Source organism: Cucumis melo, chromosome 3, assembly GCF_025177605.1.
Source record: "Cucumis melo cultivar AY chromosome 3, USDA_Cmelo_AY_1.0, whole genome shotgun sequence".
NCBI lineage: Eukaryota > Viridiplantae > Streptophyta > Magnoliopsida > Cucurbitales > Cucurbitaceae > Cucumis > Cucumis melo.
Window position 1 is genome coordinate 29,335,099 of NC_066859.1, and position 14,549 is coordinate 29,349,647.

At 36.4% G+C, this 14,549-nt stretch overlaps 3 protein-coding genes across 4 annotated transcripts; 1 reads left to right on the forward strand and 2 right to left on the reverse strand.

The window, feature by feature from the left end:
* Positions 1-1,299: 1,299 nt before the first annotated feature.
* On the forward strand, positions 1,300-7,885 carry LOC103487946 (uncharacterized). Its single transcript, XM_008446461.3, has 17 exons — positions 1,300-1,816; positions 2,572-2,910; positions 3,007-3,150; positions 3,438-3,570; positions 3,657-3,770; positions 4,005-4,078; positions 4,161-4,235; positions 4,367-4,459; positions 4,583-4,643; positions 4,885-5,217; positions 5,398-5,524; positions 5,612-5,711; positions 5,998-6,067; positions 6,153-6,305; positions 6,391-6,486; positions 6,794-7,113; positions 7,246-7,885. Exons 1-17 carry the CDS (start codon positions 1,736-1,738, stop codon positions 7,492-7,494), a joined length of 2,562 nt encoding a protein of 853 aa, XP_008444683.1. The 5' UTR covers positions 1,300-1,735; the 3' UTR covers positions 7,495-7,885.
* A 1,008-nt stretch (positions 7,886-8,893) lies between these two features.
* LOC103487945 (pathogenesis-related thaumatin-like protein 3.5) lies at positions 8,894-10,944 on the reverse strand. 2 transcript variants are annotated; one of them, XM_051082395.1, is made up of 2 exons: positions 10,380-10,944; positions 8,894-9,755 (listed from the first exon to the last, which is right to left on the reverse strand). In XM_051082395.1, the coding sequence occupies exons 1-2, from the start codon at positions 10,483-10,485 to the stop codon at positions 9,073-9,075; spliced, it is 789 nt and encodes a 262-aa protein (XP_050938352.1). In that variant the 5' UTR covers positions 10,486-10,944; the 3' UTR covers positions 8,894-9,072. The 2 variants fall into 2 exon arrangements, with proteins under 2 accessions (XP_050938352.1, XP_008444682.1); XM_008446460.3 differs by lacking the exon at positions 10,380-10,944 and adding an exon at positions 9,914-10,370.
* A 127-nt stretch (positions 10,945-11,071) lies between these two features.
* Positions 11,072-13,565, reverse strand: LOC103487944 (probable 1-acyl-sn-glycerol-3-phosphate acyltransferase 4). Its single transcript, XM_008446458.3, has 4 exons — positions 13,203-13,565; positions 12,274-12,889; positions 11,898-12,028; positions 11,072-11,590 (listed from the first exon to the last, which is right to left on the reverse strand). The coding sequence occupies exons 2-4, from the start codon at positions 12,843-12,845 to the stop codon at positions 11,142-11,144; spliced, it is 1,152 nt and encodes a 383-aa protein (XP_008444680.1). The 5' UTR covers positions 12,846-12,889; positions 13,203-13,565; the 3' UTR covers positions 11,072-11,141.
* Between the last annotated feature and the right edge of the window lie 984 nt (positions 13,566-14,549).

A 14,549-nucleotide genomic window follows, 5' to 3' on the forward strand; every position in this document is an offset into this window, starting at 1 on the left:
ACTCATTTTGATTGAAAATGATTGATAAATTTGTTTTTAAGATCATTGCATGTGGCTATAGAGTAAAAGACAATAGCATGTCTATTTACTTTAATTCATTATTAAATGCAAAATTACACATTTCAAAAATATTAGTTTTCTCAATGCTCTATCCATCCATTGTACTCATTTTTATTACTTTTCTCTATTTGGTTTAATCATTCAAATAGCAAACAAAGTTAATATGACATGAAATTGTTATTTTGTCCCTATATTCCAATATGTAATATGTCATTTGAAAAATACATCTTATTGACGAACGAGTCTATTTCTATTGATTAATGAGTTGAATTTTCACGCATTTAAGTGAGATGTATTTGTCTAAAAAATCTAACAATATTTTTTAAAATTGATATAACTAAATACTTTATGTACATAAAAAATAAATACGTGAAGTTGATAAATTTTAGAGATGATTGTAAAAATTATCCAAAGAAAAATTAACACTAGATTTTAAGACGAGTTGGAGATAATAATACCATAAATGTTAATGAGAGTTTAAATATGTATAGGATAAGATGGACTTTAATTTCCATTTCATATCTTATGGATAAAAATACAGATTAAATGGTTTTCCTTTTTCATCGATGTCCAAACACATATATGATTTTTGGATATTAAATTTGCATCGTCCATTGTGAGTCATATATTTTTCTTCAATCAAATAATAGTATATATCCATCGAAGATGTTTTAAAAAAGAAAAATAATTAGTACATTCACTTTGCTAATCTGTTTTGTTGCATTATTTTTCAAGTAATAATTTTTTTTATGTCTTATAAATAAATTAATTTGCTTTTACATGTAATTATAATATAAAAAACAAAACTAGAAAGTATATATTTAAAAAGGTTGGAAACTTCAATCTTTGTGTTTTTTTTTTGTTTAGTTTTGTGTAGATAAATATATATATATATATATATATATATATATATAGTAATTAAAAGAACACATTAGATTAGTACCAACCAACATTATGTACTATTTTGGTGACAAACCTTGTTTTTAATTTGAAAATTAAAGCCCACATTTTAGACCTAATCAAGCATTAATGAACATAAATGATCATTTTTGGAGGAAAGAGAAGAAAAAAAAGAGAGACGTGATGGTAAGGTAAAATGGGATTTTTTGTAGTTCTAAGCAACCAAGGTAAGGTGGGGGGCTAATATTTTTATTTAAATTTCTTATGGGTTTGGAATTTTTTCTCAGCGAAAAAAATGTTTTTTTTTTGGTTTAGTGTAAAAAAACTGATCTTCCCCACCCACCCCCACTCAATCCTTTGGATATTTTCTTATTTTTGCTTTCTTAAGCGCTTTCCCCTTCACAGTCACTGTTTTTTCCTTCTTCTCTTTCCTCATTTTCTTCTCTGAAAGAGCTCTCAGGTGCTTGTTTACACCGAATTCTTGCTTTTGGGGTTGCTTATCCGTACGTTGACGAGCTCCAGATTTGAATCAGTCTTCAAATTTCAACTGGGTCGGAGAAATCGAGGACCCCCACTTCCCCATTTCATTACTACCTTTGAATCATTTCATTTTTACTCCAAAACGCTCCTTCTTAGCTCCCCATTTCGTTATACTTCTAACTAGTTTATAATGCAGAATAGTTTTTGGTTTTACTGGGTTTTGTACCCGATCGGAAAATCAGCGGCGATTTGATGGGATTGATTGTGTTACTGTTTCAGTCTTCTTCGACTCTTAATGGAGGAGACGATTCGGTGTAGTCTATGTACTGCTCGTAAATTTGATGCTAAGATCCGCTTCACCGTTGTTGTATTTGAGGTGAGCTGTTTGTGGTGACTGATGCTTGTTTTTTTTGGTAAAGTTTGGTGGGTTAATCATTTTGGCTATGTGGGAGGTGGAGATTTAGGTTTAGGGTTTCTCTAGACTGGACTTCTTCTTCTTAAATAGAAAAAGTTTTCTTTAAGCTCTTTTTGGGTCTGCAATTGTTGGATTGGCATTGCCAGTGCACTTTTAAAGCTGTTTTTGCTGTGCGTTTTCTCCTAAACAATTTCAAGAAAACTGAACGGCTGTTAAGTTTTGTTTTATTTATTTTTGCTTATTTTCTGGGGAAGTTTGGATTTTAGAAATAATTCGTAATTTTGCCCATCTCATCTCTTCTCTTCTAAATCTCTCCTCTCTCTCTTCCGGGAGTTCGTTTATTTTAACTTTTGAAGTCAAGGAACATGGAAGTTAATGCTTGGAAGTTTTGTTCTATTTCCCTGGGTTTTCTCTGTTGAGCTGATTTCTGCTTCTTGAGTTTGAAGGAACCAATGGTTTATTTTAGGTGAAAGAACCAATGGTTTCCTCTAAGTTCAATAGAGTTTAAAGTGGGTTTTCTTCTTTGATCTAATTTCTGTAAGATCTCATTATTCCAGATAGGAAATAGATGGGCGTGTATTCCAATCTTCAGAGAAATCTGGCGTTTAAGCTTCACCTTTTGCCTGTGTAAACTAATTGTTTTTGTTTTGACTACAAACTATATGTATAGATTTTTCTGTGATTCATAATTTTTGGTTTGTTGTGTTGTCGTTCAGATTTTGCTTCTTCTGGCTTTGGATGTTGCATATGTAAAATCTGAAGATCGCCAGTTGGAAAGGGGAGCTGAAAGCATTGTTTCACACGCCTGCATCCATGATCAAATTCTAGAGCAAAAAAGGCGGCCTGGGCTCAAGGTATACTCCGTTACACCACAAGTTTATGACGTCTCTGGTACTGCAAAACCCATTCACAGAAAGGGTAGAGCATTGCTTGGAGTTTCAGAACAATCAAATCAGCAAAAGAGTGCAAAACAACCTATCAGAATATATCTGAATTATGATGCTGTCGGTCACTCACCTGAAAGGGATTGCCAAAAAGTTGGCGATATTGTGAAGGTGAAACAGGACCTTGAAACTTCTTAACTAACGTGTCTACCCAACACAGAGTTTGGATATTGACCATGAGTTTACCTTTTGTTTTTCTCTAAGCAGCTGGGAGAACCTCCTGTCACTAGTTCCTTTTTGGGCTCTCCTTCTTGCAATCCTCATAACAATCCTCCAATTTCGGGAGACTGCTGGTATAATTGCACATTGGATGATATTTCTGGGGAGGACAAAAGGCATCGACTGCACAAGGTATTATGCAGTGTTAATTATCTACCCGTATGCCATGCTTCATTTTATATTTTATTCTATGCATGCTTGATTTCCTTCATTTAAGTTGGCAAATTATTACGATAAGCAAAAGAAAATTAATTGACATTAGGTGTTTACCAACGGGAAAACTACTGAAGGTATTGAAAAGACACTTACACTTCATCTCTATATTTCATTGGCATTCTTTATTCATACAATGCATTATCAAGTTTTCTTGGAGCATAAGCTCTGATATGGAAATTGATTTAGAAGGCTTCTCAATGCAGGCTTTAGGTCAGACAGCAGATTGGTTTAGAAGAGCATTAGCTGTTGAACCTGTGAAAGGGAACTTGCGTCTAAGTGGATATTCTGCTTGTGGACAGGATGGTGGTGTGCAACTACCACGTGAATATGTCGAAGGTATTTTAATCTTTTTATTTGAAATGTTCCTTAGAAGGGATACCTCTCTACCTTTAGGCTGTAACTATTGTATATGTTTCCTCCAGAGGGTATTCCCAATGCAGACTTGGTTCTTTTAGTGACCACAAGGCCTACCACTGGGAACACACTTGCTTGGGCTGTTGCATGTGAACGAGATCAATGGGGTCGGGCAATTGCAGGTAATTATTTTATTTAATTAATTTTCTACAAGTTACTTTGACACCCTAATGTTCTAAGTTAAGGCGGATTGTCCGTGAGATTAGTCGAGATGTAACTTAAATGGTCTGGACACTCATGGATATAAACAAGAAATTAATATTATTTTATTTGAGGGAGAACTGTTTGAAACTTGGATGAATGATACATTTTCCAGAGGTACATGAAATATGAACCTTATTTCATTTCTCTTGCAGGACATGTGAATGTTGCACCTCGGCATTTGACTGCTGAAGCAGAAACCTTACTATCAGCTACTCTTATACATGAGGTTTGAGGGCTTCATGCGTAGTTTTGTTAAAAAAAAAAAGAATTGATTTATTTTATTCATCACCATGTTCCATCGTTCACAGGTTATGCACGTCCTTGGTTTTGATCCACATGCCTTCGCCCATTTTAGAGATGAGAGGAAAAGAAGGCGCAGTCAGGTAAAATATAGCTAGTGCTAATGGCTTGAGGAATAAAATATAAGATATACATCCAATGCTCTCTCCTCTCTGACAATGTTCATATGATTTTGGATTACATGAAATTGACCTATGGATTGATGTATGATCAGGTAACAGAACAGGTCTTGGATGATAGACTTGGGCGCACAGTGACTCGTGTGGTGCTACCACGTGTTGTTATGCATTCAAGATATCATTATGGGGTGAGTGCTTTGTTTGTTGTTTTTGGCGTGTGTGATTTTTTTTTTTGGGGGGGAGGGGAATTTATTATATTATTCTTGAAAACTAAATAACCAAGCAATTTCAATATTCAATTCTCTTGACAGGCATTTTCAGAGAATTTCACCGGTTTAGAGCTTGAAGATGGAGGTGGACGTGGCACTTCAGGTTTTCCTCTTAGTTTTTTTCTGCTACTTTTCTTCCACCTGTCCCCCCTTAGTTCTGTGATCCTGCAGTCTACTCAACCTATTGTAGTCTTTTTCTTCTGGAAGCATTCTTAACCTGACATGTCACTTTTGGATGTAATAGGTGTACCTTTTTAGATTATAAAACCACTGCAAACGATAATATTTAAATCATTATATTATCAAACTTGAAGTGATCACATATCATTGACGCTGTCTTTCAGGATCTCACTGGGAGAAGAGGCTTCTGATGAATGAAATTATGACTGGTTCAGTTGATACAAGATCTGTAGTTTCGAAAATGACTCTGGCTTTATTGGAAGATAGTGGATGGTACCAGGCCAACTATAGCATGGCAGATCGTCTTGATTGGGGTCACAACCAGGGAAATGATTTTGTCACTTCCCCCTGCAATCTGTGGAAGGGGGCATACCATTGCAACACAACACAGTTGTCAGGATGTACATATAATAGGGAGGCAGAGGGTTACTGTCCAATTGTTAGCTATAGCGGGGATCTCCCTCAATGGGCTCGATATTTTCCACAACCTAACAAGGGTGAGTGATAGAAGATTTCATGATTTTGCATATGTTTTGAATTGGAACTAGGTTACTGTGAAGTCATTATTTTCTTTTCCGTTTCTGGAGTAGACTATTATATATGTATTCACGAATGGTTTATTTGAGCCCTTTTGTGATATTGAAATTTTCACCAATATGATATTTTCTCTACCGTAGGGGGACAATCGTCATTGGCTGATTATTGTACTTACTTTGTGGCCTACTCGGATGGGTCGTGCACTGACACCAACAGTGCACGTGCACCTGACAGAATGTTGGGTGAAGTACGGGGAAGTAATTCAAGGTAAGAATGGTTAAGGCTAATTGGCACTTTGGGTGTGAATGATTTATAATCTTGTTGGTAACAACAGCTCTTCTAATGGATATGCAGGTGTATGGCCTCCTCGCTTGTGAGGACTGGATTTGTAAGAGGTTCCATGACCCAAGGAAATGGTTGTTATCAGCATCGGTGCATTAACAATTCATTGGAGGTATTGGGACTTTTGCTATTATCATTGTACCCTTGTTATTTAAAAAATATCCACAGGCACATATGAACAGTTCCTAGTTAGCTTAGTTCTAGCAAGGTCTTGCAAATATTAGTATTATGGGACCATAAATAGTCTCTTCCTCTGCTGCTTGTTGGATTAGTTGGTGATTGTATAACATTGCAACAGTTTTGTTCTGATTGCACGATGATGAGACATGATTCTTATTTCTTAGAGAAGGACTTGTTGTCTACTCTATTGCAATCTGATCTAATTGTTTTCTTTGTAGGTGGCTGTCGATGGTATGTGGAAAGTTTGCCCTGAAGCTGGTGGACCGGTTCAGTTTCCTGGCTTCAATGGCAAGTGCTTACCCTTATTACTCGTCTATGTCTTGGGAACGGTTTCTGTCCAAGAAATTTAACGATTTGTTTTTACTTATTGTAGGTGAATTGGTCTGCCCTGCATATCATGAACTTTGTAGCAAAGACTCGGTTTCAGTGCCTGGAAAGTGCCCCAATACTTGCAACTTCAATGGAGATTGTGTGGATGGGAAGTGTTTTTGCTTTCTAGGCTTTCATGGACATGATTGTAGCAAACGTGAGCATCAATTTCTTTCCTGTATAACTTCATTTTATGTTGATAAGTTGCTTTCTCAGCTACAAATGTAAATTGATTTTTGCAGGATCTTGTCCTAACAACTGTAGTGATCATGGAACGTGTCTTTCTAATGGACTTTGTGAATGTGGAAATGGTTATACTGGCATTGACTGCTCCACTGGTAATTCTCTTCTGATGTTCTTCTTTGAACTTCTTAAACATTCATTTTTTTTCTGAATAATCAGGAAATTTTACTATGAGAAAAATTCTCTTTGGTTTTTGGTAACAAAAAAAGAATAGAAAAAAAGAAAAGATGCCTAGCAACAAGGTGGGAGTTGATCAAGCAATTGTGGGATTCAAGAAATTTGTGTACTATGAATCCCATAAGTGAAAGAAAGAATTGGGCCTTGTGGTAGATATTATTGTTTTTGTAGCATTGAGAATTCTACTTTGTGACCTAACAAAAAATCATCTTGGAATGATCTCAGCTATTTGTGATGAGCAATGTAGCCTTCATGGTGGTGTCTGTGATAATGGCATTTGCGAGTTCCGTTGTTCGGATTATGCTGGATATTCATGCCAGAATAGCTCTAGGCTTATATCAAGTCTCTCTGTGTGCAAAAATGTAATGCAAAGGGATATGACCGGCCAACACTGTGCACCAAGTGAACCGAGTATACTACAGCAACTCGAGGAAGTTGTTGTCATGCCAAATTACCACCGTTTGTTTCCAGGTGGTGCCCGGAAACTTTTTAACATCTTTGGTGGTAGCTACTGTGATGCAGCTGCCAAGCAGTTGGCTTGCTGGGTAGGTGGCTCGCCTTTTCAAAGCACACTCTTATCTCAGCACATCTTCTTTCACATAATATTTGAATTCAGCATATGGAATTAATCTGTCTTTAATTTTCACTTGTTACATACATGCCGTTTTTGTATTCAGATTTCGATACAAAAGTGTGATCAAGATGGTGACAACAGACTCCGAGTATGCCATTCTGCTTGTCAGTCATACAATCTAGCTTGTGGGGCATCACTCGACTGCTCTGATCAGACCCTTTTCAGCAGCGAGGAGGAAGGTGAAGGGCAATGTACTGGCTCCGGTGAAATCAAATTGTCTTGGTTTAATCGATTGCGGAGTAGCTTATTCGTAAGTAACAGCACCTCGAAAGGAGGGAGGTTTGTAAAATAGTCTCAGTTGTAGGGTCTTCTTTTTCTTTTTTCTTTTTTCTTCTTTTGATTTTGTTATTATCGATCGGGTTTGTAATTTTACCAAGGGGTCTTAACTTAGGGGGTAGAGTTGGCAATGCAAATGCCTTTAGATTTAGGTCTGGAGTTGTGCTCAACCCAAAAATGATTTAAGGAAAAATTGGGTTGAAAGAGTGTCAAGTTTTAGGCTTTCAAAAGTGAAAGCTATTTGTAGAGAGAATTTGTAAGTGTATGAAAGCCATGAGAGGTAAAAAAAGAAAAAGAAAGAAAAAAGTGAAGTCGGAAAAGCTTTGTTGATGTATAACATAAAACTGGCCGAAGGCCCTTCAAAATTTAGAAAGAAAAAAAGGAAAAAAAGCTTCCTTTCTCCTTAATTTGTTATCTTCTTTTCATTCCACTAATTCTATATATCAATTCATGAAATCGATTCTCTTTCTTTGCTTCATAATTCATGTTGATTCCAATTCACGTATCTAAAACGAAATAATCGAAGATGAGAAAGAAGTGATTTGATTGAACAGTTGATAAATGATCCTGAAGTTTGGTTCCATAGGAATTTTGCAAAACCCCATCAAACAACCATTAATTGAAATGACTTCCATCAAACAACATTAAATCCTATTTCGAAAATGACTCAAATACTAATCATAAATCAAAAAGGTACTTAATTATTTTTATCATATTATTATTAAGAGGTAGAATATTCTTTATGCCGACAAATCCCAAGTCTAAGATGACATGCTAATTTTCTTTTCATCAATTTTAATGGAGTTCTAACCTAAACGTCTAAATTTTAAAACTACGATTGAGACATTTTAAATTTAAAGATTATGAACACTTTAACCTCGTCGTATTCCCAAAAAAAAAATTATTTTTAAAATTGTGAAATAAGGTTAATCTTATGTTCAAAGTTTTTCAATGCATTGAACCCTTATGAGATGTAGATTGAAAGTATGATTAAGAAATTGCAGAATTATATCAAACAAAGAGAATGAAAGAATTACCCAAAAATGGAAAAAAAGGTTGATTGGTTTGAAAGTAATGAAAATATATATATATATATATATATATATATATATATATATATATATATATATGTATGTATATGAAAAAAGTCAAAGTTTATAGAGATAGGTGATTCATGTCTTTGTTGGCCTTTTTAGTTTAAACTCTCAACTATTTCTTCATTTTAATGTTTCCATTTTGCTATTAAAATTGACTTTGGATCTCCCATTCCTTTTCCCACACACAAAGGTAAGTTTCACGTTTCTTGTCTTCTTTCATCGTTACTCTTTCTTTCTTTCTTTCTTTCTTTGTCGAGTGTGACCATAGAGTATAATAAATTTGCTCAAATAAACTATTTTGGGAAGACATTTCATATATGAATTTAAATGATAATTATAAAAATTTAAACGAAGTTGGTTGCTATTTAATACTGTATTGGCTTACAATACTGTATTGGCTATATATATTTTTTATTCTTTAGAAAAAAGAAGACTTTAATGATTCATAAAATAAAAGTAAAAATGCAATTAAAGGATAAGGTAATAATAGTAAAGGATCAACCCGACGGGCAAAAGCTAATCAAGTAGTCGGACCCGGTGCATGTGCACGTGCTCGAAGCGTCGTCGTATGCATAGCTGTACGCCGACGGACAGGCGTTCTTGAACATCTCTGAGTACTTCGTCGGAGGGCATGTCTGCGGCGTCGAGTGATCATTCGTGCAGCAAAATTCCGGCGTATTGAAGGCGGCGCATGCGCTCTTACAGGCCACCACCGAGCCTGAGTTGGTTACCTGCAACTCCGACGGGCAGATTCCATTTACGTCCGAGACGCAGCCGGCGTACTGGCAGTCGCCGGTGCCTCCGTTTGCCCGGACGCCCATACCCACATTGTAGCCGTCGACGAGGCTAATGTCGTAGAAATCCATATTGTTACTGCTTGAGCCGATAGTGAACTCCGCCAGCGTGACCGGGGGCATGCCGCCGCCGGTACATTTAAGCGTCCCGCCGCAGTCACCCGTCTGGCATTTCCCATTGCCAGAGCTATCGAAGTCGCAGCCAGTTCTTGCCCAGAACCTCCCGGACCAGCCCGGGGGAGCAGTCAATTGCATCGACGTACCGGGAGCTAGAGGGAATCCGCCGTCGCCAAGCACTGCTGCGCCATTGCCTGAGAGTGTTCCCGGCCATAGTGTATAGCTGCAATGATTCTGAAGGGTAAAAACAGTCGCAAAAGCCAAATTTCCTGCAGCATTACACAAGCCAATTGCCAAAAAGGAAAGCAAACGTCATCTAATTAACCAAAACCCATTACGAAAACAGCAAAAAGAAGCGATTTTGAAATAAACCCAGTCGATTAAAGGTAAAAAGAAGAAAAGAGAACATTAAACCACAAGGCGTTACCAAGAGACAACACAACTAACAGAAGGAAAAAACTTGATGTGGAAGCCATTTTCCTCTAATCCAAGTAAGCCGCAGAGACAAAAACAAGGATTTCAGGGAGTTAGATGAAGATAAACGCAAAAAAGAGGTGTGTATTTATATTAGTTAATGATGGGAAAAAGATATTTCAACCAATCTTTTCGTGAACGATGGGGACAAAGAAGAAGCCACGTGGAGAGTATATAATGGAAAAGAGAAAAAGAATGGGGTTTCAGTTTCACCATCAGTTTGAGCACAATTAACCGAAATGGCCAAAAACAGGAGTGAGGGAAGAAGGAGGTAGAAAGTGGAGATGTCGAGAGACAACATAAGAGAACTGAGGTAATCGTGAATGCCGACATCCCCATTTTATCCGAACAATCAGCCCACGACCACAAAAAGCAGTTAACAAAATCATGTGCTTTGTCTCATTCCAACTTCCACCCACCTTCTAAGAGAAGAAGTTGGTGGCTTTTCAGAATGGGCTTCCATCCGAACATTCTTCCATGGCCAAGTTGTAGGCATAAGCTAGCAATCAAGGTAGGCCATGGCATGGGGACTACCGCATCTTGCTGGTTTTTCGGTCACCTAACCCAACAATATCCATTTTGCTGGTTTGGAACTTTTAACGAACAGTTGGTAAGCGTGTGTGTAATAAATATCGCATTATTTCAATTAATCACTTGCTGTTCCCATATCTTTGTCTCAGTTCTGATGCATAATACGCGTTTTAGTTTTCACATTAATCACTTGCGTATTCTATCTGGTGGCCACCCATTTTTGCTCACAGTCAAGTGATGAACTTGAGATCATCATAAGATGAGAATGGAGCAGGTTTAGAGTTGGAAATTCTAAAATGGGATCTCTCCTTCAAGAGCCAGGATTTCACATCATATACGCAAGTGGGTTTCTGAAATAGATCATCGAGTGATGAAATATGGAAGAAAAAAGCTAGGCAAATGAGAAGGATACGAACAGATAATATAGCTACAAACTCCCTTTTGGGCTCAGTTTCTGCCTGTCCATTTATAGGCCAAGAGACAATAGAATCTAGAGAAGCAAAGATTTCATTAGCTTATGGGGACCCATTATATAAAAAAAAAATTAATTCTCTTTCTACACGAAAATTCAATACCAATCTAAGCAAAATATTAGATGCATTTGAGAAACCTTCGCCTCAAAAAAATCATGTATCATCCTGTAAAGAATGTTATTCAATGCTTTGTTTCTTGCTAATGAACGTTGATATCAAAACGCCTAAATCTTGCTCTGGTTGTACTCTGAGATATGTAACGGAAGCAAGATATATACAAGATAAAACTACATAAACTTTGGACCAATATGAATACAAAGTAAGGTAAGCAAATATGGCTGTCAAGGAAACAACCAGTATGAAGTTCATTGTGCACTGGAAGGCAGAAAGTTTTTCTTCTTCTCTTGACTCGGGGAAATAGCCATTGGCAGTGAAATATGTGAGCAAGTGATCCTTGAGTTTGAATTTATCCATTAACCAAGCAGAAGCACCTTCATCTGACGCGGGGATGATCTCACCGACAGGGATCCTTTGAATATGAATGTGAACTTCAGAAGGACCGAGGCCGAAGACATTATCCAGAAAGGTAGGGCATCGATCCTTGTAGGCAATAGTCAGATCATACACTACAAAGATACAAGTTAATTAGGAATAAGGGAAGCAAAACCAGGACCAGAAGTTATGGCAAAATAAACACAATCAATTCAAATATTCTTTCATGCTAAGCATTTCATTATATCATCTAGATAAAAAGATGTCTTTCACTAAAGACGGGATTATCACACATAAGCTTGCTTAGCTTTCAGTCTATTGCTATATGGTGTAGCAACCATTGAGCAGCTACCATGTTCTCCACCAACACAAAGAAGAAAATCTCTTCCATATCGCATAAAAGCAATAAGAGCAAAGAGTTCGGAATTTGAAGAAACGAACCAGCATCAAGCGAACCTCGTAGGGTTTGTAAGCAAGCACAAAAACCTCTTGCTTTAGGAAGTAAAACGTGTTTCAGCACCGGAAGTCCAACTTCAGCAGCATATGCTTGACTCTTCTTGCATTTTGCCTCCCTACATGTAACTTTCGTGTGAGTTGACAATTTGTTAAATGCAGAAAGATCATCAAGAACAAAAGCTAAAATTTCAAAGCTCAAACTAGCTAATAGATCAGGCATAATTTGCAACCATACCATTAAGATTGAAGGCGGAATGGATGGTTTTGACCAATTCCATCCTTTCTTTGCTTAGTAGGATAATACATTTAAACGAGAGAAAAAAAAAACTGGAATATAGTAGAAAAGGAATGGAAGGTATACGTAAAGTCGGTTCCCTCAGGAAAAACAGCAAGCCACAAGGGATCTCGAGGATTTTTAAACGTAGAAAGTCTTTGGCACATAACCGGTTCATCGATTTCCCATTTCCTTTCAACAGGAATGAACTCCAAAATGTGGAATCCCCAACCAAAAAGAGGCAGCTTCATTAAGCTGCTTTTAAGGATGTACTTGATGCAGCCTAAGGACCCTTTTCGCAATGCAAGGTCCCACAAATACATCCAATCAACTTCAGTTCTGTGGTTGGCAATTAGTAAAACACGTTCATTTGCTGGTATATCATCCCCATAGAAGACAACTTTAGTCCCATTTATCACTTCAAAGAGAAAGGGCCACAGGGCCAGCCAGCAACCAAATACAATGGAAGTTGCCTTCCTACTGTAATGCAAGCTAAAAAGGCGCAAAGAGAGAGTAACTACAGGCGCAAAATACACCAAGAACATGAAAGCAGTTGATAGAAACACCGCTAAACAAATCACCCCTCTCATTAGCCTACTAGGACTAAGAGATTTATGTTTTTGTGTATTATCAGATTGCAGAGGCGTAGAAACATCCATTCTTCCAAGAACCGATTCAAAGAATTCCTCTCCTACAGATGGGGCTGCAAACAAACACACGTTTTTTTTTACATCCCTTAAGAGATTCACAATTTCTTCATCAAATCTAATGAAATTTAAACAGCTCTAGACATGGAAAAGACAAATAAACTGAAATCCCGAACAGAATCATTCCAAAAGGCATCAAGGATTCCATTCAAAGGAAAACCCAAAAAGGGAATTACGAAAAAGCAGATACCAATTTAAAGAACAATAACAATTTCCAGAGTGTTGTTGAATTGAAATACAGATCTGAAGCTAATAAGAACAGCTGAATTACATAAACAAACAAGTGCATTCGATAGGAGCAAGGATTACCTCAGAAACCGAAGAAAAAGAGAGGGATGGAAGAAAAGATTGTTTGGGTCTTCTCTTAAAATTCTTGAAAAAAATTGAAACTGGGTGTGTTCTTATCTAATGTAATGGAACAGGGAATCGCGCAAAATGGTAAATTGAGACCAGATAATGATTATCGGAAGAGAGAGAAGTTGGAAAGTTAAATTACAAAGAAAAATCATAATCACAATAATAATAAAAATATGAGATTTGGAAAAATTCAGATTAACGAAAGGTAAGGGATGAGGAAAAGGAGAGGCTGCTTGTCGAATCAATTTTTACTACCAAACTAATAAACAGATTTTGACCTGAGATTTAACTCTGGTTAGGTAACATCTTCAATCTTATACATAAAATTAATAAAACTAATTCAGTTTCATAATCAATATAAGATTTTTTTATTAAAAAAAAATATTCATTTTATTAAGTTTCAAATTATTGACCTCTCAAAGGGTATGAGTCTAAGGAATTAATCCATCTCATCCGAGAGGTTAGCAATACAACACAAATTTAGCTCGACCCTAATTTAGTTTAGATTTTGATTTAAACATAAAAGCATGTAAGAGCCAATGTCACATCGAGGGAGACCAAAACTTACCTACACTTATGGTAAGATTCTCGCATTTGCCTTTTCTTTTTCTCTTTTGTAAAATGATGCTTTCAGTGAATTAGAAATGTAAATATGATATTATTTTGACTTTTATAACCCTATCATCTCTGTTTATAACTTTATAGGATGCTGAAAAAATTAATTAAAACTTTTTGGTTAATGCAAAATAAAACTTTTTTCTTGTAGGAAAAAGAAAAAAATCACAAAATGAGATAAGTGGGTGAAGGTGAAGATGGAGGTGGAGGCGAAGTCGGGTTTAGACTTTGGACAAACCACCGACAAACCGTACAAATGTTTAGTGGATGGGTGGGTGTACTTCCAGAATTACCCTTTGCAGAAAGCAATGGACCGCAAAAGAAGTAGGGACAAAATGGGGTATTTGATGGGCGTTGTTGAAAACTAACACACATTCTAAATTGGGGAAATAGACCCCGCCATTTTGATTAACTAACTAATCAAAATTAATATATAGCAAAATTGCATCGTAATTATACTTATGTAATATACAAGTTAATATATGATTTTAAACTTGATTTGAAATTTGATAAACAATAATTTGGACCATAAACTCCAATTTTATCCAAATAAAAAAAAAGAAAAAAAAAAAAGCAATTATTTGTTATCTAAGAACACATTTGGAGACTTTCATCAATTGCCTCACCAACCTCGATTTTTTCTCAATTTCATATTGAAATGAGTTTTTATGATTTTTTTATTTG

Coding starts and splice junctions, on each gene's coding strand:
- LOC103487946 (XM_008446461.3), top strand. CDS start 1,736: ATGGAGGAGACGATTCGGTGTAGTCTATGTACTGCTCGTAAATTTGAT. Junction 3,571..3,656: donor ACCACGTGAATATGTCGAAG/GTATTTTAATCT, acceptor TGTTTCCTCCAG/AGGGTATTCCCAATGCAGAC. Junction 4,236..4,366: donor GGAAAAGAAGGCGCAGTCAG/GTAAAATATAGC, acceptor ATGTATGATCAG/GTAACAGAACAGGTCTTGGA.
- LOC103487945 (XM_051082395.1), bottom strand. CDS start 10,485: ATGCCATGGCCTACCTTGATTGCTAGCTTATGCCTACAACTTGGCCAT. Junction 9,756..10,379: donor CCAACTTCTTCTCTTAGAAG/GTGGGTGGAAGT, acceptor GTAATGCTGCAG/GAAATTTGGCTTTTGCGACT.
- LOC103487944 (XM_008446458.3), bottom strand. CDS start 12,845: ATGGATGTTTCTACGCCTCTGCAATCTGATAATACACAAAAACATAAA. Junction 12,029..12,273: donor CCTGAGGGAACCGACTTTAC/GTATACCTTCCA, acceptor AGTTACATGTAG/GGAGGCAAAATGCAAGAAGA. Junction 11,591..11,897: donor ACGAGGTTCGCTTGATGCTG/GTTCGTTTCTTC, acceptor GTATCTTTGTAG/TGTATGATCTGACTATTGCC.